The sequence below is a fragment of the Quercus robur genome, chromosome 4, assembly GCF_932294415.1.
Source record: "Quercus robur chromosome 4, dhQueRobu3.1, whole genome shotgun sequence".
NCBI classification, from domain to species: Eukaryota; Viridiplantae; Streptophyta; class Magnoliopsida; order Fagales; family Fagaceae; genus Quercus; species Quercus robur.
Window position 1 is genome coordinate 22,583,527 of NC_065537.1, and position 22,490 is coordinate 22,606,016.

Consider the following 22,490-nt stretch of genomic DNA (forward strand, 5'->3'; position numbering starts at 1 on the left):
TTGAACTCCAAATCTACGGACTCCTTCTCTTCTTAGATTTACACTAACACAAGCACCCTTGCTTGTGACTTTGAGATCCCACTCAAAGGTTCTAGATCACCTTTAGTAATGATCTCGATGCAGCAACTATGTTCTATCAATACTTGATTATAGATCTGCTCCGGTAGTTTCTTGTGTAATTAGAAGGTACAAAACCTCTCAAGAGTAACACACAAGTCTTCTAAAAGTCTGAAAAACGTAGTCAGGGTTTCCCTTTTATATGTAAAGAAGTTAGAGTGAAACCCTAAATGTTTTTTTCGGGCTTGAGCCTGTTTTAAAAATTTTGCAAAATTTTTCTCCTGCAATTTTCAATCGGTCAAGCCTAATTTCTCGATCGGTTAAGCAAGGTAGAAACTCACTTCCTTTTTCTGAAGTTAGCTGGACTTGAACCTTGAAACCTACACATTAAAGCATTGCCTAACACTTAGACTAAACATATTTTGTTCTTAGTTTGCCAACACAATAAAAATATGATTCTAAACATTTAAACTTAATTCTTTAGAACCTAACAGATTGACTATTCAAACATATGGAAAGTAAGCTTTAATGTGATTGCAATATTTGATTTGAACTTAAATGATAACATGAAAGTCAAATTAAATCTTTCTTAATTAATCAAATCTCTTTTAAGCCTTTAAAAATGCAAGAGCTTTAATGGTGAATCAAGACAATCTAAGTTTAATAAAGTGAAGACATCTACAAATCAATGAATACTTCACTCCAATTAAGAGCAAAACACACATACACATATGTGGGGTAGGTGCAACTCTGAAGAGTAGGGATTTGATATATCCAAATTCCCACAGGTGTTGCTCGAGAAACGAGTAGCAACAAGCTCACTATCCAAGAGTTTGGTTTGCCAGTTGTCAAGTAAAAGGTGAGTGACTAACTATCCTAGAGTCACTAAAAAGAAAACAAACATGGCTAACGGACTCAAGATAGGGAGATCATTCGACACTTACAAACATCACACAAATCAAACAAAGGTGCTCTTACTAGCTAGAAAGGGAACTTATTTGGGGTGTCAATCCATAGCTTTTATCTTAAACTTTTCTAGGTGGCTTTTGCCTCTATCTCAATCTCTTTTTTTATTCTGGGTTCCTTTTTCCTTTATCTAAAGCTCAACTATGTTCTCGGTCGCTCTTGCCTCTATCTCAATCTCATCTTTATTCTAGGGATTTTCTCTTTTGTGGTACTCTAAAGGTCTTTGAGGATTTTTGTGTACATGTTTAATTCCAAGAAGGATATGTGCACAAAATCCGATGTCTCTTTATAATCATGGTGATCACTTTGTAATCATGGTGAAAAGCTCACTCTAAAGGGCTCTCTTGGGGTTTTGGGGTCTCATCATGAGAATTCAATTCTTGGGGTAAAGGTACAATAGACCGACTCTTGTAGGGACCTATTTGCAAATCTTGGTTCCTCGAGGTTTTTTTTTTTTTTTTTTTTTTTTTGTAAATCCTAACACCTTTGACCAATTAGGGAAGTCAAATATGAGATGGTATGCCCCACTGGGGAATGAAACTAAAATTTGTCCACTCTAGAGGGACCACATTGCGAAAATCGGAGAGTTGTACCGCTGGGGGTCTTTGGATTGTCAAATGACCTTTTTAGGGACCAAATTGCAAAGTTGAGAATCATCCATTCTAGAAGGTCTTCACTGGGGAAATTTGTTCCTACAGGTATGTGCTTTTGATTTTTACTTTTCGAGGGACTTCTACTATTAAAAATTGAATCTTCTAGGGCTTTTTAGTGATATTCAACCCTTTGAATGACCTATGTGCAAATTATGACTTTATCAACTCATTGAGGATATTTTCTATAATTTTTGCAAATTTTGACATTTTTCTTACTTGTTAGGGATAATTCTGCAAATTCAAACTGTTGAGGGATTCCCAAGGAAATTCTGACATTTTTGAGCCACTAGGGACCTCTTTACAAATTCTTACTTTTCTTGACTCTTTGGGGATTTCTCTAAATTCCAAGACTTTGAGGATTTTTTTTAGGACTAAACTACATGTAGTTTAGTGGAAGGGCCTAAGAGGACTCAATAAGTTTTTTAAAGCCAACCAACACTATTCCTCACACACCTTCACTCTTTTTAATATAGTTAATAGAAAAAAAAAAAATTTGCATTTTTATATGAGACTAGTTAGGGTGGCATGTGCTGCTACCTCTTGAGTGAGAAAATTAAGATAAAATTTTTATTTGAAGAATATGAAACTATATACATAAAAAAAAAATGTACGTCACTCACAAAGTTAGGGTAGCTATTTAACATATATATATATATATATATATTATTATTATTATTATTATTATTATTATAATAGTTTGTTAGTACTTATTTGCTAATGACAATATTCACTAACTAAAAACTTCTAAGAATGATAGCAAATATCATTATCTTCCAATAGTAAACAACTGAGTTTTGCTAAGATATTGTCACAATATTTAAATTTTCATAATGAAAGATGTTATATGCTACAATTGAACCCTTTCATCAAATACCTTCAACCATGCGCAATGAAAAAAAATTTCATTCATACTTTCTTCTTTATCATTCTACATGAGTCTAGGTACAATGTTTAGCTAGCTTAGTTTTTAATGAACACCCATTTTAGGCAAGAAAAGAAAAAAAAATGATAACAAAAGGCATGTGTCTCGAATTTTACATTAAATCAATTATAAGTTTTGAAGATTTAAACTTAGAAAATCAATGTTCTCTAGGTAATAAATAAAACACCTTTATTATCATTTCAACTTTCTAATTATTACAACCATCTAAAACTCAAAATACGTGAAGAAAATTTTTGAAATGTTGAAATTTAGTGAGAGTATTTTAGACATTACACAATGTAATATTTTAAAAATTATAAGCTTTCGTTATGGTTTAACTGAGAGAATAAAAATATGACATATTTACTCTTTTCCAAAATATTAAGAGAAGAATTGTTTGATTTTAAAGTTTAAGGAGGAACTGTGAACTATCCCAAACATAAATGATGAAAATGTGTTTTTAACCTAAGGTTTTTTTTTTTTTTTTTTTTTTTGGGTGTAAAACTATGTGTTTTCACTTAAAATGGTCCTTAAAAAAATGACAAAATTTAGCTACAAAACAGATTGCAACTTAGGGCTACAACATTACTTAATAAAATAAATATTACTACATATTTTGAAAATCTAACCGTTGAATTGCATATTTTTTACACTCTTAATACACATGTAAAATTTTGTGTCAATTGGATATTATTTACTTTATTATCTATAATCTTACATTTTATACATAATTTTAAATTATAAAAACTTGCAATTTAAACAATTTATTGATGACATAGCTATTGATCCTTAATTTTCTTAAAATTTTTCAAGCATGGAGGATATAAGAATAAGATGTAATCGAATAGTAAATTTGTCAAAACTCACTTCCAATAAAAAAAAATATTGAGTAAGATTGTAGCCTAAGGCTACAACCAATCTTGTAGCTAAACTTTATCCTAAAAAAATTCAAAAAGTCAACCCAAGAAAACTATACGTGAAATAGTGAATTTTAGCTAAACAAAGTTGACTAAACCAAAAAATAATTTCTAGAAACACATCATAATAGTACAACATTTTCATAATACCATAATTTTGTTATATTTTATTTTGATTTGTAAAGAATTGATACTTCAGTAGTTACAAAAATATCATGACGACAACAAATTGTCTTGATATTGTCACAAGAAAAATGCCATGTCAACAACATTTTCGCAACAAATTACAAGTAGTATATTGTTACGGGTTCTTATTGGTAGGCCAAAAAGTAATTTCATTGGTAAGTTTAAATTAGAACAAATAACATTTTACCTCTTATGATTTATTAAGAAAGTGTTGTGAAAAATGTTATGGATGTCGCACTTTTTTTTCTTTTTTTTTCCACAATACCTTTATTTTTAGTTGTAGTTAGTTCTAGTATGATATTTTATTATTTTATTTTGGCCTATAAGGAATTAATACCTCAACAATTGTAAAAATATTGTGGCAATTTATTGTGTTCATATTTTTTTTAGAGTAGCTCATATGTATATAAACAAATAAAAAAAATAAAAAGCGTGTTCGATAGGCCATTTTACCACCAAAAAAGCAAGTAAAAGCGTGAAAGAATGTGAATTGAATAAATCAAATTCACTGTTGCTTTAGCATTGACACCTTTTATACATAAGATGTATAGACCTTTAGGAATTGTAGAGTGGGTGAGTTCTTTCAATTCAAGTCACCTTAATTTTCTTTTTCTTTTTTTCTTTTTTACTAAAAAAAGCACTTTAAAAAAAAATTTTAATGCATAATGAGGAATCCATCCAAAATCTAGTGCATTTCTAAACTCGAAATTTCAATAACCACGGGATCATCATCAACTAGTGCCATTTGTAGGAGCAACAATTGTGACTTCCCTTAGAGAGAAAAAGGTTATATGGTTTTGACCTAGTCCATAGATATTGGACAAGGAAATGCCACAATTGGAAACTTTCTTTGGAAAAAAAGGACCCCCTTAAGCACCTAGATGACCTACAAGAAACCTTCTACACTATAAAAATATTCCAAATGATGTTGAGCCCAAAAAAGTGCACTTTGAGAGTATTGTCAGGAAAGTTTCTAAGATTCATGATATCCTAGAAAGGAGTTAAAGCCAACATTGAAAAAATCAGGGCCAACATTAATATGGAACCTCCTCAAATGACCAAAGAAGTTCAAAGTCTTTACTGGTTGTGTAGCCACACAGAATAAATTTGTCTCTCAAGCAACCAATAAGTGTTTAACCATTTTTAAAGGTGCTTATGAAATTCTTAAGCAGGTAAACAAATGTAAAAGCATTTAAAGAACTCAAAATCCACCTCTCTTGTCTAATCCAACCTAGCCAAGTGAAGAACTACACCTCTACTTGGTTTTATTCCCATTTGTAATCAGTGGCAACTTCAGGAAATTTTGTCAGGGTGTTCCTCAACAAGCATAAATTACACAATTTAATAAAAAGAAAATTTTATATATTGATAACAACAACAATCAAAAAACACGCAAATATATAAAATTTACATTGTCTTCTACGAGTTTTCATATTTTGAAATCGTTACATGATAGTCTCATTATCAATGCTACAAGCTACATCTTTTTCAATATACACAATCAAGCAATCATTCATCCACTGATCTCCCATTTGATTGTGCAGTTCATTCTTTATATATTTCATTGCTGAAAAACTTCTTTCTACTGTTGCAATAGCAACTGGAAGGGTCAAAGCTGACTTCACAAACAAATAGACTAAGGGATAAGTCTCATGCTTCCTTGTGCTCACTAACTTTTCAACAAGTTCACTAACTCCTTGAAGCTCTAAAAAGAAGTTGTTGCTGCGCATATCAAAAATGTAATTCTGCAGTTGAGAGTCAAGTGCCAAAATATCTGTCCCAAGAAAATCAGAGGAATAGAACTTAGCTAGACGTATCAACTTTTCCTTATCGAAAGCCACAAATGAATAACTTGGATTCAAGCAAGCCATACAAAGTAGTAAATTGATATTTGCCTCAGAAAAAAGGTTGTTAAGCTCTTGAAGTTGCATATCTATGACTGTGTAGAATAGCTCAACACAATAATGATGTAAATTTGTCTTTTGTTGAGTGTTGCATCGTGACCTCCCACTAACTACAAATGTTTCATCCACGTTCAAGATAGAAATATCATGCGTGGTACAAAAAGAAGATACTTCAATCAATAAAGATTTCCATTCATCTTCTCTCATTACTTGCAATCATTGCTTAGACACTTTAACAAGATCCATAGCATTTACTATATCCTGATTTTTTTTTTTTTTTTTTTTTTTGCAATGCTATTAACAACTCATTTGTGATCCTTAAAATATTTTTCATCAAGTGTAGGGCAAAGACAAATTCAAAAGATAGAATTAACCTCATAATAGATCGAGCTTCAACTTTTTGGTCGAATAGGCCATCTTCTTTAATAATCTCAAGTACATCAACAATAGCAGAGAACATCAAAATCAAGTTCAGAATAGTCCCATAATATGATCCCCAACGTGTATCACTAGGACGTTTAAGATTTGTCTCTTGATTCAAACCTTGCCCACTTCTACGTACACCATTCTCTAAATCTTCTTTAATTTTGGCAAATTGTGCATCTCGAAGAGTATCTCGTCTCTTACAAGAGCCTCCAACAACAGTTACTAAATTACTAACCACATAAAAAAATTCAGCAATGTTAATGTGATTTTTAGCAACAGTAGCAACAGCAACAAGTGTTAATTGAAGTTGATGAGCAAAACAATGGACATAAATTGCTGTCTTATTCTCTTTCAAAATTAAAGTTTTGAAACCATTGATACCACCTTGCATATTACTAGCCTTGTCATAACCTTGCCCACGTAAGTTCGACAAACTCAAATTATGTTCACAAAGTAAACATTCAATAGCACATTTGAGTGACAAAGCGGTGATACTTGCAACATGTACAATACCAAGGAACCGCTCTATAATAATTCATTTTTTGTTCACATATCGAAGAACGAGGGACATTTGTTCTTTCATTGAGATATCACGTGACTCATCAACTAATATTGAAAAGAACCCATTGTCAAGATCCTTGATAATGGCTTTGGATGTTTCACGTGCAATTGCATTCACAATGTCTTTTTGAATATCCGGGTGAGTAAGCTTGTAATTTTTCGGAGCTATTTGCAACACTTCATTGATAGATTCATTGTGATCCCCCAAAAATTGTACAGGCTCAAGAAAATTTCCTTTATCACTTGAACCTTGAGATTCATCATGACCACGACAAGCTAATCCTCGGCATAAAAGGAATCTTATGCAATCAACTATTGCATTTAATTGAACCCGATAATCATGTTTATCTTTATTTGATTGCTTAACCAAAACACTTTAAACGTGTTGCTTTTCCTTCAGTAGATCTTCACCCTTCTTGAGAGCTTCGCTATGAGCACTATTAATTCCTCCAACATGGGAATCTAACTTCGCAACCTGATTCCAAAGTTTGAATCTCTTCGTTACAAAAGTCTCACATCCTCCTTGCTTACCAACATCTTACCGCCCAAATAGGTAGCAATAAAAACAAAATACTACATCCTTGTCTATACTATATTCCAACCACTTTCTACCCATATACCATTCGGATCTAAATCGACAGGGCTTTTCAGAAAAATATGATACAGGGAAATCATGAAGAATAGGTTGACAAGGGCCTTTTGTTACATAATGTCTTCTGATTTCATCATGATTATTAGGATGATAAGATGATATCTTTTGTCGTAGCCTAGGATCTGAAGGAAGATTTTCTAAGTTAAAATCAACATGAATTCGCTTAGAAGATAAAGATGAATCTTGCATAGGAGATGAATCTTGGGTACGTGGTTTTCTTATCAAATATTTGTCCATAATTCTATCAAAAGAATAGACAATAAACAATAAACTATAAGTTCATTTGAAATATTAATAAAATTATTAATTATTGTTGTTTAGTTGTTTCATTAATTTGTTTGTCTTTTATAAACTATAATTTGTTATATTGTTATTTCATTAATTATAAAATTATTAATTATTATTTAGCATAACATAATTTAATTTATTTGTCTTTTATAATGTATTGGTTAATTATACAGCTTTAATTATTGTTGTTTAGCATAACATTAAACTATATTGCTTTAATTTGTTTGTCATTAATTATACTGCTTTAATTTGTTATATTGTTTAGCTCCTTGTACACATTACACTAAAAGAGCCTAACATTACACATCTCATGTGCAACACAATAATTAAAATAGTGTAATGTGCAGCACATTACATTGCTTTAATTATTGTGCTCCCGACCCCATGTGTGATGTGCCCATCAGCCCATTTACCCCCACCCCACTCAATGGACAAGCACAAGCCTCATGCCTAATGCCCAATCACAATAGCCTACCAATCAGAAAATTTCACAATCACAGATTCACAAATCACAATACACACTAAAAGACGATTAATATCACACCAACACAGTGAACACACACTGACCAACACCAACGGATAAGATAAACACTAAAGCCAAATTCAAAAAGACAAAAAACAGGAAAAAACAAAATATAAGTAAAGCCAATCAATGATTCATTCAACCAGCCAATCAGAGAGAGAGAGAGAGAGAGAGAGAGAGTTACTGAGTTAAATGTCTTAAAGAATAAAGACTAAAAAGAGAGAGAGAGACATTCATTATTTTAGAAAATCATACTTTTAGTGAGATAAAGAGAGAGAGACTGAGAGAGAAAAAGAGAGAGAAACTAGAAATACCTTGAGGGAGCTGAAGCTCAAGGAGGGTCTAGAGGGGCGAGCGACGACGAGGGGTGAGCGATCTGCGATCAGAGCACCGAGCACCGGAGTTGAGCAAAGCGATTTGCGACCTACTGTCTACGATCTGCCATCTGGGATGAAGGGCGAGCAACGACGATGAGGGGTGAGCGAGCAATGGCGACGATGACGACGAACGAGCTACGGCGACGACGACGATGACGTCGACGAGCGAGTATTGGGGTTTTTTTGGTTTGGTTTTGGTACAAAGGCTCTATATTAAGGGGTTTTTTTTTTTTTTTTTTTTTTTTTTTTGATAAACACAGTATTGGTTTTGGTTTGTTTTAATTTTGCTCTGTATAGACTGTATTAGTGTATTGGGGATTGGTTTTCTCTGCTTTCTCTGCTAGAGACGTGACCGTGGGTACGGTGGGTAAGTTTGATTTCTGATTCTGTGTTGGTTTTTTTTTTTTTTTGGAGAATCCATGGGTGGGTTTGCTTTGTTGGGCTCGCCGTGGGCTTGGCTCTGTTTCGATTTTTTTTTTTCTTCAAATTTTAGTTCAATTTTTTTGGGCTTTTTTTTTTGCTTGAAAGTTGAACGGAAAAATTTTGGCTTGGCTCTGTTACAATTTTTTTTTTTTTTTTTGCTTGAAAGTTGAACAGATAATTTTTTTTTTTAATCTAAGGGTGTTCCTAATTTTGTGTTGAGGGTGTTCCTAATTTATCTTAAATATAAATTTTTTTTTTTAAATTTTTTTCAGGTCAGGGTGGAACACCCTGACCTGTACGTGATACCGCCACTGTTTGTAATAAGCTTAGCCCTGGTTCACTAAGAGTAAGAGATACTTCAGGAACACCCTGACCTGTACGTGACACCGTCATTGTTTGTAATAAGCTTAGCCCTGGTTCACTAAGAGTAAAAGATACAAAAGTTAGTATACTTCACCAAAAAAGCCTTGAGGGGAGTATAATAATGATATTGTGGGATCGAGAAACTCTCCTTTCCGCTCATGAAAGCAAAGCGAAAGGTCCAAAAGTACTTTCAAGTCATTGATTGACCAACCAATCAAAAAATTCAAATATAATCCAAACGTAGTTTGTCATCACAAGCAGTGGTGAATCAAGTTGAAAGAATTCAATCGATATTCAGTATTGCCCATGAACTCTGTCAATAGGAAGGGTTGGCCAATTTTGTGGTAAAGTTCACAAGCCATGTGGGAGCAAAAACGGAGAGGACAAAAGGCATCTCTAAATTTGTAAGTATAAAAGATCAACAATGGGTTGTCAACATGACCTAGGGACAAGTGAAATATGTCCTCAAAATTGGGTTTATATAGATTTTTTTTTTTCCCTCTCCATTGCCCCTTTGATGAGAAGGTGAAAACTGGAAGTAAATCATTCTTGTTGATAGCATGTTGGTTAGAATTGGCTACCAAAGTACCAATACCCTTCATTGTGTAGCTTTACTACTTAATTATTTTTAGGGCGAATAGTTATGTTTAGCAAAAAAAAAAGTTAAGAAAATAAAATGGGTCCCACTTACGTTATTATTATTATTATTATTATTTTTTTGAGAATCCACTTACGTTATGGGAAAGCAGAAAAAAAAAAGTTAATAAAATGTTAGAAATTATTTTATTAAAAGTGGCTCAATCAATTGCTTAAAAGTGGTTAATTGATAAGTCTAATATTTGGTTAAATAAAATGATAATAGGGCACTTTATAAACAAATGGATCCGTGGCGCAATGGTAGCGCGTCTGACTCCAGATCAGAAGGTTGCGTGTTCGATTCACGTCGGGTTCAAATTTTTGGTTTTTCCCACTTATTCAAGTACTCTTGCGTCTTGACCCGACCCAAAACAAAACGAGGCCCAAATAGTTACAACATTCTCATCCTCCGTTAAACTCAACTTGGAGTCTCTCTTACAGTCATAACGTGAAAATATCCATTTCTCCCACTAAAATTCCTCTTATTAAAGTAATCACTAATTGAGATCCTTTTCGTTATTTAAAATAGATAAATAAATAAATCTCAAGAAGACCTCTATGAACTTTGCGCTTTGAAGTTTTCGTGTAAGCAGAAAAAGAGTGATGTGAAGGTCCATTAATTTATGCGGTAGAAAAGGAACAAAGGCCCGTTGTCACAAATAGCTCACACCATTGGTCATCCACAACCTAGTCGATCAGTAGGAAGAAATGAAGGAATGGTTATGTCCCATTATTCTGGTGTGGATCTCACCCTAAAAATAAAAGAAATTGTAGCTTTGAGAATTGCATGTTTCTTAAAGCTTTGAGAATAGCACTGACACTTAGAACTCGGAAGACAGGATACGTTCATAGGGCCATTAGAACGATCATCTCACTCCATATTCACAAAGACCCAACAGAAGATTTTGACGTGGCAAAACTGAACCTGACCCAATCTCAAAGGAAAATACGTCATTCGAGCTTGAATTTTTTGATCTAAAGCAAGAAGTGGATTGAGTTGTGACCTAACATTTTTCTTTCAAGTCAACCCGACCCAACCTATTGTTTTAAAACTGTTTATATATATATATATATATATATATGTGTATAGATATAGATATAATTACACTTCAATCTACTATCATTGAGTAGAGGTGTAATTTTTATTTAATATTTACTTATTTTTCTTTACCTAATATGTTATGTTTTATTATTAATTTTTTTAAAAATTTAGTTCTCTTTCCAGTAATATAACTTTATTATTTTACATGCAAAAATCCCTACACCCTTTTGCAATTTTTATGAGAAATGAAAAACATATATTAAGTTTTACTCATTGGACCCCTGAGAAAAATTCCTCACTTCACCACTGCCCCTAAGGACAAGTAGTACTATGAAAAATAGAGGGAAACAAACTCATACGGTCATACCAATACCCCAATCTTAAAAAGAATAGTTTTGTGAGCATGAAAATATTACATTAGGAAACTAAGGATGGGCTAGATATGATATATATAGTTGGTAGTCATAAGAAACATAACACGTATATCTCAGGAATAAATCTTTGAATTCGCAAGTAGAATGTTGGAATTCACGAGCAAATAGAAGAAGAGAAAAACTCTTCAGAAAATTTTATTAAAGAAAGTTTTAAAGTTTGTTTGGATACCGCTTATTTTACTGAAAACTAAAAACTTATTACTGAAAACACGTAGCAAAATAATTTAAAAAAAGGCAAAACACCATTGCTGAAAACTTATTGCGTTTTTCACTTTATGGCTAGTCCATGAACAGTGTCTCTCCCAAACGCAAAACGTGCAAAACGTGCAAACATATTCGCCCAAAGTGCGTTTGGATGTGGATTAAAATTATAAACTATTTCACTATTTAGTTAATTTTTGCTACTATTCATGACTCCACTGCACTTTTTGATACTATTCATGAGCTCACTATACTGTTTCAACTAATTTTTACCTTTATCTACAGTACTTTTAGTAATAATTTTTCGATTTTAATAAAATAAACGATATTCAAACAAACCTTTAATGCCCAAAGGCTACAACCACTCATTTATAACAAAGAAAAAAGAAACTCTAGTGCATAAGAATATAGTACAATAACTTCATTCTTCTGATAGGCACAGTGCAATAACTTGGACATGAGACAGTAGTACAGTTAATAAATTTGAGAAACATCTCACACTCACACGATAAGCATAACACGTCTCATAGAACATTGACTATATTAAGAAAACCTCACACACACACATGAACGAACAAACTAGGTCTCCCCATGCATATTACATCACATAATTCTACACAAGGTTCTGACTGCAATCTGAAGTGCTCTCAATGCAATCCTCCGCTTATTCTAGAAGCATAATCAAACAGGTAAAAAAAAAAAATGGAAACCCCTGATCATATTGTCTGCAATATTTTTAATTGGTTGCACTTGTCCTATTCTTTAAGTTGAAAAGGTGCAGTTAAAATGAAAAGTTCATAAGTTTGAGGCTGTTAAATATTAGCATTGATACACCATGTTGAATATGCTAGTATAGATGCGGAAGCGAAAGCATAAAGTATAGAATACAGTAACACACGAGAGTTACGTGGTTCAACCTAACGGCCTACATCCACGGAGGAAACCCTAAAGGGCTACATCAATAATATATTATAGTGTAGTACAAATCCTGTGTTACAATGAATCATAACATGTGTATATATAGTAGACTAAACCCTAGACTAATAGACTTTTAGTACAAGTAGGAGACTTGACTTGCACACAAAGTAGAATTAGGCTTGGGCCTATGCTAATGGGCTAATATATCTCTAACACCCCCTCTCAAACTCAAGATGGAAGCTTGATGAAATCTTGAGATTTGATAAGGTTGAGAAGATCCCTTGAATGAAGTTTGGCTCTGTGACAGTAGTTTGAGGAAGGCAATGGTCTTGCAGTGTTGATGCGACTTCTAACGGTGGCTTGACTATACCGGAGAGTTTTGACAGCAGTAGTAGGAAGCCAAAGAAGATGAACGCAGCGAAGAAAAACACCGAGGAAGACAAAGATTGCTCTTAAATATACCGCAAGGACAGAAAACCATGGCCACAAGAAGGTGGCTCTGATACCATGTTAAATATTAGTATTGATACACCATGTTGAATATGCTAGTATAGATGCGGAAGCGAAAGCATAAAGTATAGAATACAGTAACACACAAGAGTTACGTGGTTCAACCTAACGGCCTACATCCACGGAGGAAACCCTAAAGGGCTACATCAATAATATATTATAGTGTAGTACAAATCCTGTGTTACAATGAATCATAACATGTGTATATATAGTAGACTAAACCCTAGACTAATAGACTTTTAGTACAAGTAGGAGACTTGGCTTGCACACAAAGTAGAATTAGGCTTGGGCCTATGCTAATGGGCTAATATATCTCTAACAGAGGCAAAATACTTAAGTGATTGATTGAAAGGTTTATAAGACTGTCATTAGCAGATGATACAATCTCAATAGCGGTAGCCCACATGCATATTTTTCATGCTTGTGGTATGGCCAAGAAAACCTCGCCTCACCTCTAATTTCTTGGTGGAAGAAGAAAAAGAAAAAGAATTAGATCTCTCCGTTGCATATAATGGAACCAATTGTAGCGAAGAAGAAGACATTGGCTCTATTTTAACTGCACTTGCCTGCATTAAGAAAAAAAGATACTACTAATTAAGTTGCGTATATTCAAGAGCCAGGATGATAATTGATACCGGGTTATACAACTATTATATTGATGAATATAATCATTTAATCATAAATCTAACAATCTCCTTCACTTATGAGTCCGGATGATGAATTCAATAACTTAACTATAATTCTAATACATTCTTATGTACCATCACGTGTAGGTCTAAACTTACTCATTATTCAAAAAATTTAAACATAAATTGCATTTAAAATGTACAAAGGACTGACTTTATGAAGGCACATTTATGAGTGTTAAATAAATGCAATAGGAGTGCAGGACAATTAAAATACAGTGGGCTCTAACTAAGATTCAAGAAAATCCCCTTCTCAAAAATCATTAAAAGTAACAAAAAGATATTGTATGTTAGAAGATTCTTTGATTTATTACCTGGATATGTGTTGATGCTTTTTTCTTCTTTAAAGCTTCCTTCTTCTTCGTTTCAAGTAGTATGAAGTTATCTAAGAACTGCTTGTGCTCATGATGATAAGTATTGTTGTGGAAACAGGAAGCACAAAGATATATTGAAGGTGGTATCGGCATCATCAAAGCATTTCACACAAGTGAAATACATATCCTTTATATAGAAGAGAGTCATGACTTCCCAAAAATTCAGAGCACCCTTTATTTTTTCCGTTCAGCTCGTTGAATAAGTGCTTGTTACTCATTTGTGTATAACCTTCAGTCTTCATGAAGCTCAAGAATTCGTGAAGCCTAATTTCACCACTTGTGAAGAGGTAGGAACCGGTCTAGACAAGGTGCGATGCACCATTCCAGTTCGGTGCGGTTAATTCAGTTAAAAAAAAAAAAAAAAAATACCACATTAAACAACCCACATGATTGAAACATCCAACAACTCAAATATTCATAAAAATAAAAATAAAAATAAATAAACAAAGAAACAAACATATATAATCATTATATTTCTGTAATACCCACAAAAATACCTCAAGCAAATTCACAATCAAAGGAAAGCATAAAAGCCTAGGCATTAAACATCAAATAAATTAACATACTAGGTCTAGGAGAAGAACTGGAGAAGCATATTACCTTGTAGCTGTGTCGAGCATCAAAACCATCTTCTAAAGAATTGCTTTGAAAAAAAAAAAAAAAGGAGAGAGAAATCAGTTTAACATAGGATAAAACGACGCCGTTTTGAATATGTCATTAAAATTAATCTTAAGTCCAAACGACGTCGTTTTATATCAGTTTTTGTTATTAAAAAAAAAAAAAAAAACACTCAAAACGACGTCATTTTGTGATATACAACTAAACCCTGTTTATCTCTTTTACATTTTGACAAAATGCTGCAACGTTGTTCATCAAGAATTTCAAAGACACTGAGCCATGTTTCCTCAGCCTATGTTGTCCCAAAACACTCATTCACCGCCTTGTCTTCGCAACCAAATCTTCAAAAACTGCAACAGAGAGTGATCCCTGGCGATTTCATGAGATGGGGTTCGCTCGGTTTTTGTAGAACTTCAAGCTTTGCCACTGGGTTCTCGCCATTACAGCACAAGCCGTTGGACTCTATTATGGATATTCAGAGAGTGAAGGATCGCTCGCCTGAGGACATTGCTTCCGCCTGGGATGATGTAATGTCTCTCACAAAAAATCCCAATTTTTTTTATTCTATTCTGCCTATTATGAATCTTAGTTTATGTGATTTTCTTGTATTTTTTTTTAAATGGGTTTTTTTGGTTTATTGCATGAATTTCTTTGATCGCTTGCTTTGTGTGATTGACTAACTTTGTGGAATGTACAAGTGAAAACGAATTGAATTTGAGATGAATTCTTGGCTGATGAAATTTACTATCAATTTAGGTACTATAGGTGTATGTTTATTTGCATGCATATTTGCTGACCTTGCTAGCAAAAGGAATGTGATTATTATCAGAGCTTATTTCTGTTTCTGTTTGGTTACAGAGAAAGTGTGGGAAAGTAAATGTAATTTATTTGTTCTTAGCCGATAGCCTGTTTGGTTGCTTATTATAATCTTGAAGCTGATTTTTATTTTTTTTTTTTGTTGTTACACTCTGTTTCTATTTGGCAAGAAAGTTTGCGAAAGTAGATGGAAATTTTATTTTTTAGGGACTTGAGGTTAAATTGTCATAGATCTATTTGGTTGGTTAGGAAACATTGGAAAAGATAAACGAATTTTGAAGATGTATTTTTTTTTTTTTCTTTAAAGCTGCAATTTTAAGTTTTTAGCTATTGAAATGGAAGAATAATGAACATGGTAGAGGCTGGTACCGCAGTTTGTTTAATGATAAAATTTGGGTAAAGCACCAGAGAATCAATAAAGCTAGATTCTGGAAAATGTTCATTAGTCAAGTTATTATACCCCAGCTTGAGCAATTGGAGTTGTCCCTAATCACCAAAGTTCTTTGGTACATAACCAGTGAATAAGTTGCCCCCTAATATCTAGAATGGTAACTTTTGAATTATTAGTGATAGAACTTCGAAGATTTCCACCAAGCTTTATTTTCTCCTAAATATACTTCTCTAAGATTGGGAAGTGAAATGCCTATATCTGTAGGAAGACTGACCGAAAGGCGATTTGATACCAGTGAAATGGACTCCGTTGTTGAAATGCTAAAGAGGGTCGGAGGAATGGAGCCTGTAAGTTTGTTGTTGCTCAATTTCAAGTTGCTTAAATTGGAAAGAAATCCAATTTCCCTTCTGGCATATTACCTGCCAAAGTGGTTATCATCCAAAAACAGAGGTTCATAAATCTGCCTGATAACATTTTACTTGAATGGCTCAATCTTGGCTCATATTGCCCCAAGACTACCTACAGGTACAATCATATAATTGGTGCAGGTTGAATGTGCGCATTATCCTCAATTATAAACTGACTTGTTATAAACTTTTTTTTTTGGCTGAATGACTTGTTATAAACATATCAAGAGTTCTTCCAATTTAACTTGATATTATATGATCTCTTAACAAAAGAAATGTGAAATGTTACTTGTCAAGTTGTTTTCACCAAGGTCCAACTTTTGTAGTGAAGTGCAATTCCTGATTTTTATAGGTATGGTTCCAGAAAATTTATTATTGGTGAGATAAAGTACCTCGAGTACAGAAGGATGGTAACATATATCTGTTGGGAGACTACCATATAGATCATTGTTTCTGAGAATTAGATATTCCAGAGAAGATATGTTGAAGATGGAAGAAGGTAAAACTCCTGTTAGTTCATTATTTTGTAATCTCAATATCTCCTAATTGAGTAGGTTCCCAATCTCTTCAGGAATTTCACCTTTAGAGTAGCTAAACATTAGACATAAAGAATTAAAATGGAACAATTTAGAAGATGCAACTAACATAGATTAATTTTTAGTATTACTTTGATGGGAAAACAAAAAATGAGTAGGACTGTCACATCACATTCCAACTACCCCTCAAACATAGCTATGTTCCCAAATCCCCAAATTATTTATCCTTAAACTATACTTTGAAACTATATAGGCCAAGGGACAACCTCTCAAGTCTCAAGCATGGTAATGTTGCTAATTTCTCTTGGTATGCCTCCTGTAAACATATTTGAAGACAAGCGATAGAATTTGTAGCTTCCTGCCTTTGTATAAATGGGAAGGAATCTGTCTAGCTAACTTGTTGAAAGAAAGGTAAAGGCATTGTAGAAATGGAACATGATAGCACATATCAATTGGAAGGCTACCATTTAAGCTGTTATTTATGAAATGATGCTTTGCAATGAGGAGGTATTTAAAATAGTGGATGGTATGGAAACCATTAGCTGGTTATTATGCACGTATATTATCTTCAGGTACTGAAGATAACAAATTTTCTCTGTTATATGTCATTGGAGCTTAGACTCAATGTCTCAAGGTTTGAGATGTTGGAGAGGGAAGGTGGGATTCTACCTGTGAAGCCATTGTCTTCAAGAAGTATGTTTCACAGCCTAGATAACGTTCCAATCCATGTTGGAAAAAATCCACTAAAATTGCTGTACTGCAAATTAATGAGATTTTTAATCTATGCAAATGACTTGGTTCATCAGGCAATGGGCCACTAAAGTTGTTGTCACTGAAGTTGATGGAAACTAAGAATGAGAGAATGTAAGGAGGAATGGTGCCAGTTTGACCAATGTTAGGAAGATTCAGAGCTATGACTCTTTGGAACCAAGCACTACAAGTGACTCCCATCCAGTTGCAAAAGTATGTTGTGGTAGACCAGTTATGTGACAAGGGATTTTCAGGTTCAAATGAGATATGGGACTTGAAAGCAAGAAGGGCATATTCATTTGTTAAGTTTGTTAAAGATACGGTTAAGCAGGCACTGAAATGGTGTGCTAATAACACTGAAACATAAAAGAAGACGCAAGTTCTTTACATGTATGGAAAATTGAAATAGTACCAATGAGAAACAAAAGTGATCAGCTGCTGCTCTGGAGAAGGAATCCCAATTAAATAGCGAGTCTGGCAAGGGAAGATCCTTAAGAATGGAAGGCAGAGATTTGAAAAATGCATTTCTTGTCTTAGAGTAGATTTTCTTTATTTGACCATTGTTATTGGCAGCATGCAAGGAAGAGTGATCCAGATTGCCATTATGAATGCTGTCATGGTCAACTTCACATTTACTCAAATAGACAACAACTAAATTGATCAGTAACCACGTGAAGAGAAAAATGGTGTGATTTCAATTCATGGGGTCTACTTCAAATCTTTTACACTTTACACCTTATCTCCACATTAGAACCTTATCTTAGGAACCCAATTTTAAAGTTTTAGGTTAGAACATAGAGGCATACATGAACTAGTTGATACGATGTGTGGGTATGTTACTTATAGGTTCGTTTTGAAATATGTTGTAAGAAATTATTTTATGGTCTATGTATAATAGTCATTATGTGTCATAATCTTTGAAGAAATAGATTCAGTTATATTACATGTCATTAAAAAGAGAGTAATGTAAATTGTTAAGATTAATATAAATATTATTGCTTGAGTGAGTGAAAAATATGTAATTATTTCCACTAACTAAAGTGAATAAGTTTTTTGCAAAGTAATCAACATTTTGTATGGTAAATTAGTGATTGTTATTTCATTGATGAAGCTAATACTATGTTTTACTCAATTAGGTGAATTTTAAAATTTCAGCTCATTGACTTGTGTTCTTTGTTTCTAAGAAACATGAAAATTTTGTGTCCACATTAACTGCATCTGGTTGTGAAGGAAATTGAAGTAAAAGATTGTACTTGGTGTAGCTTTTTACATGGGTTGATTTCCATCTAAATTAGTGTATGCTTCTTTGGGTTTTTCTATTCTTTGGGTTTTTCTAAGAGAATGTATAACTGATTTCTGCTGTCAGTTTACTCTCTCTCTTCTTTGATGTTATTACCTTATTTTTGGTCATAATAATATGCATTTTGTGAGACCCCAATAACTGTTTTGCTTCATATGATGTGAGCATAACCACATTGTGGTCAACATTTTCCAAATGAAGTGTATTTTCATGATCCATTCCAAGTTTATGGCCTTTCTAAATTTGTTGGCCAAACTTTAGAATGCGTTTTATGGAATGAGCTTAATTTCCTTGGACAACTAATTAGCATATGAGGAGTTCTTTTGTACAATGATTGTTTAGAGAATCTGTAGCCTGGGACTATATTTGAGAAGGTTAAGGTTTCTATGGAAACTAGAATCTTTATGAGTGAATTGAATTTTCCTTTGCTATTTTTGAACCAAAATTATAGTGACATAGAACTCTAGGACCAGCTTATAGATAATTTTTTTATTCCTTATGTATATATTTAGTTATTTTTTGGAGGTGTTATGTTTGTCAGTATCACTTGGGAAGAGGCCATATTGGTGCATCTATGAAAGCAAAGCTTTATTACTTGTTGGAGCAAAGAGCAGCTGATTGGTAATTCATTTAGATGATGCTTGTTTCCCTTTGCACCTTTTATTATACTTATTGGAAAAAAAAAGAAAAAAGAAAAAAGAAAAAGATATTGATGTTTGTACTGTATGCATATCTTCTCTCCATATTTTGCTATCCATACTTCTGTCTTTTCTTGCAGCCGATATTTTGTTATTCCTTTGTGGAGAGGAAGTGGTTACACAACAATGTTTGCTCAAGGTTTGGTTTTTAACTATTGGCTTTATATCACACATGCTGTTTTTATTAAGCTTTGTATATGTGCTGAGCAAATTTTATTTAGCGTTGTTGGTGGAGTGATATAATCCTGGAAATTCTTATAAAAAATAACCCCGGATATTAATTAAGATAATTAATCGCATCATCAGATTTTCCTTTACCTTAATGCTGGTGCAAATTACTAATCTACTGGTTGATTTAGTTATGAAATGTAATAGTATTTATTTGCTAGCAAATCATGTATACATTTGACCAGGAGCTGTAACACATGTGAGTGTGCAAACCCAAATAGAGGCTGCCACCAAACTCAAACAAGCTTGTATTTTTTTATGATCATTAATATATTAGAAGTATCTATTCTTTTCTTTTGATGTTTTCTACACATTAGCTGAAGCGTATGCAATGGAACGTTCAAAGGAGAAAAATGCATTGGCAAGGTCTGTGTTGCAGAACAAAACAAAAGCATTATCTATTAAAGCTTGAGCTGAATGTGTTTCAATTTACAGTTGATATGTCATAGCACAAATAGTTTTGGAGACAGTCTTTTTTTATTAATAAAAATTGTTATATACTTATTAAAAGAATAATAATTAAAATTGTTATATAGAAGGAAGTACAATAGATTTTGGAATCAATGTAATGGGTATATACTCAACCATCTACTTTGAATCACTCAAAAATACAAAGCATCTATTTGAGGGTTTACATCATTCTATAGTAACCAATGGAATCAAATCTACAATTTTTGATGGTCAATTCATTGTTCTCCTGCTATTGTTGTTGTATGCACGCTAATATCTTGATAGGGATTAGGCATTAAGGAAAAAGTATAATACATAAATAAGATATTTTTTTGATAATGTTGGATGCACACTAATATTTTGATAGGGATTAGGGATTAAGGAAAACTTATAATACATAAATAAGTTTTTTTTTTGATAATTTGATAGTTGGGGGAGGGGAGGTTTAAGCCGTGGATGTCATAGACATCAGGAGGTGCCAACCAATTGAGCCAAAAGGCTCTTGGCATAATGCATAAATAAGAATTGAAGAAAACATTCCGTTCTTTGAGCAACACATATTAAACTGCTAAATGAGGTTTATATTTGACTTGGTATTCTCCTTCTTGGAGGAATCCTATTGGACTGAATTTACCCTTTTCTTTATACTTAAAATTATTGTGGTCCTTAGTAGACTTTCCATAATAACTAAATTCATCTTCTTTGGACTAATGAGTACTGGAAGTGCCTGTTGCAATTGCCTAGTGCCCTGTTATTCGGGTCTTCAATTGACAAGACTTTTCAACTGCCTTACTAGTATTCTAATGTATACCCTGAGATATGTTTCTAATTAATTCAATTAAAGAATAAAAATTTAAATTGACAAGACTGTTCAACATTACTATCCTGTTTCAAAAGTTCTTTCCCAAACTAGATTGGTCTATCTCCTGAAATGGCTGAGCCCCAGTTCTTTATTCTCTTTTTACAATCTTGTTCTAGAAAATCTATTTCAAGTAACCTGTTAGGGTTATGTTAACCTGGTAGGAGTACTATTTGAAACAATATATTTAATATCTTGTAAAAGGCTATTTTAGCTAGTGCTTTCAAAAAACTTTTAAGAATGTTACATGTTTTTACACTCTTACAAAAGCAATATTTCAATATGGGACAGGGAGCAGCATCTGAGTCATCCACGGCTATAGATGTGCTTTTTCATGTAACGAACTTTTTACAGCTCACTACCACTTATTATCAGTAACAAAGATGATCTTCAGTGTATTTGCTATGGTTAAAATGCTTATTTGAACTTTTCTTGCAGTGCAGATGCCGCACATACTTTTCACTGGTCTTGAAGATTACAAGGCAAGAGGAACTCAATCAGCTCCTTACTTTACTGTATCTTATTACAATGACTTTGCAGAAAGCAAGGACTTGGTGCTGATCCGTGGTGATGTTGTGTTCACAAGCAAGATTAGTGACACAGAGGCAAAATGGCTGTTGGAAACGACCCAATCTTTTTATTTGAATGATGTGAGGTACAAGCTGGTTGAACAGTTCAACAAAGAAACACATGATTTTGAGTTCAAGGATGTGTTGCAAGCATTAGACATGCCGATTCTGTGATCTGCCAAGAGAATGGAACTTGGCTAATATGATGGTGGAAGACAAGGATTTAGTCAGCATAGGAATTGAGATTACTTAAATTGCAACAAAGACATTATCAGGAATTGTCCATCTCAGAATCTGGTGTGTAGCATACTGAGCAACTGAATGGAAGATGTGGTGTAGTTCATTTCATGTTAATATGTGCTGAAAATTCTGATTTTTAGTTTCCTTTTTTTCCCAAAATGGAATAACTACTGTTTTAGACACTACGGAATTCTAGAGTTGATTTTGTTTTCCCTTTTTTGGTTTTGGGAAATAATATGTTGCATTTTTAGAACAAATAGAAGGCAAAGTTTTCGGGCATTTTCACGTTATACATTCAAAATAGTAGTTCAAAGCAATATGTATTCTACGTTTGACTGTGTTTTAGTGGTCCATACTTGTTCTTTAAAGTGATGTTGTATTAATCAATAATCTGTCATCTACTCATTGTTATAAAAGCTCAGTTGAACATCGACTGGATTTCTTATTTGAGTCTCATGTCATTGGAGCAAAGATTCAACGATCTCATTTGTTCTTACGCAAACGCAAATACGCATAGAGATTGTGCCTAGTTCAGTCAAGGTTTTAGGAAAAGACTTGGATACTCTATCTGCTCGACAAAGAAAAAGGAGGGAAGAAATCCCAAATAAG

At 33.3% G+C, this 22,490-nt stretch overlaps 1 protein-coding gene, 1 non-coding gene and 1 pseudogene across 3 annotated transcripts; 2 read left to right on the forward strand and 1 right to left on the reverse strand.

Moving 5' to 3' along the window:
• Window positions 1-4,681: 4,681 nt before the first annotated feature.
• On the reverse strand, window positions 4,682-9,248 carry LOC126721569 (uncharacterized; annotated as a pseudogene).
• Window positions 9,249-10,098: 850 nt separating this feature from the next.
• TRNAW-CCA (transfer RNA tryptophan (anticodon CCA)) lies at window positions 10,099-10,170 on the forward strand. Its single transcript has one exon. It is a non-coding gene; the product is annotated as a tRNA-Trp (tRNA).
• Window positions 10,171-14,863: 4,693 nt separating this feature from the next.
• Window positions 14,864-22,232, forward strand: LOC126720883 (uncharacterized). 2 transcript variants are annotated; one of them, XM_050423724.1, is made up of 5 exons: window positions 14,864-15,164; window positions 19,379-19,458; window positions 19,616-19,674; window positions 20,081-20,129; window positions 21,516-21,639. In XM_050423724.1, the coding sequence occupies exons 1-5, from the start codon at window positions 14,874-14,876 to the stop codon at window positions 21,631-21,633; spliced, it is 597 nt and encodes a 198-aa protein (XP_050279681.1). In that variant the 5' UTR covers window positions 14,864-14,873; the 3' UTR covers window positions 21,634-21,639. The 2 variants fall into 2 exon arrangements, with proteins under 2 accessions (XP_050279681.1, XP_050279680.1); XM_050423723.1 differs by lacking the exon at window positions 20,081-20,129 and having other exon boundaries at window positions 21,511-22,232.
• Window positions 22,233-22,490: the final 258 nt, after the last annotated feature.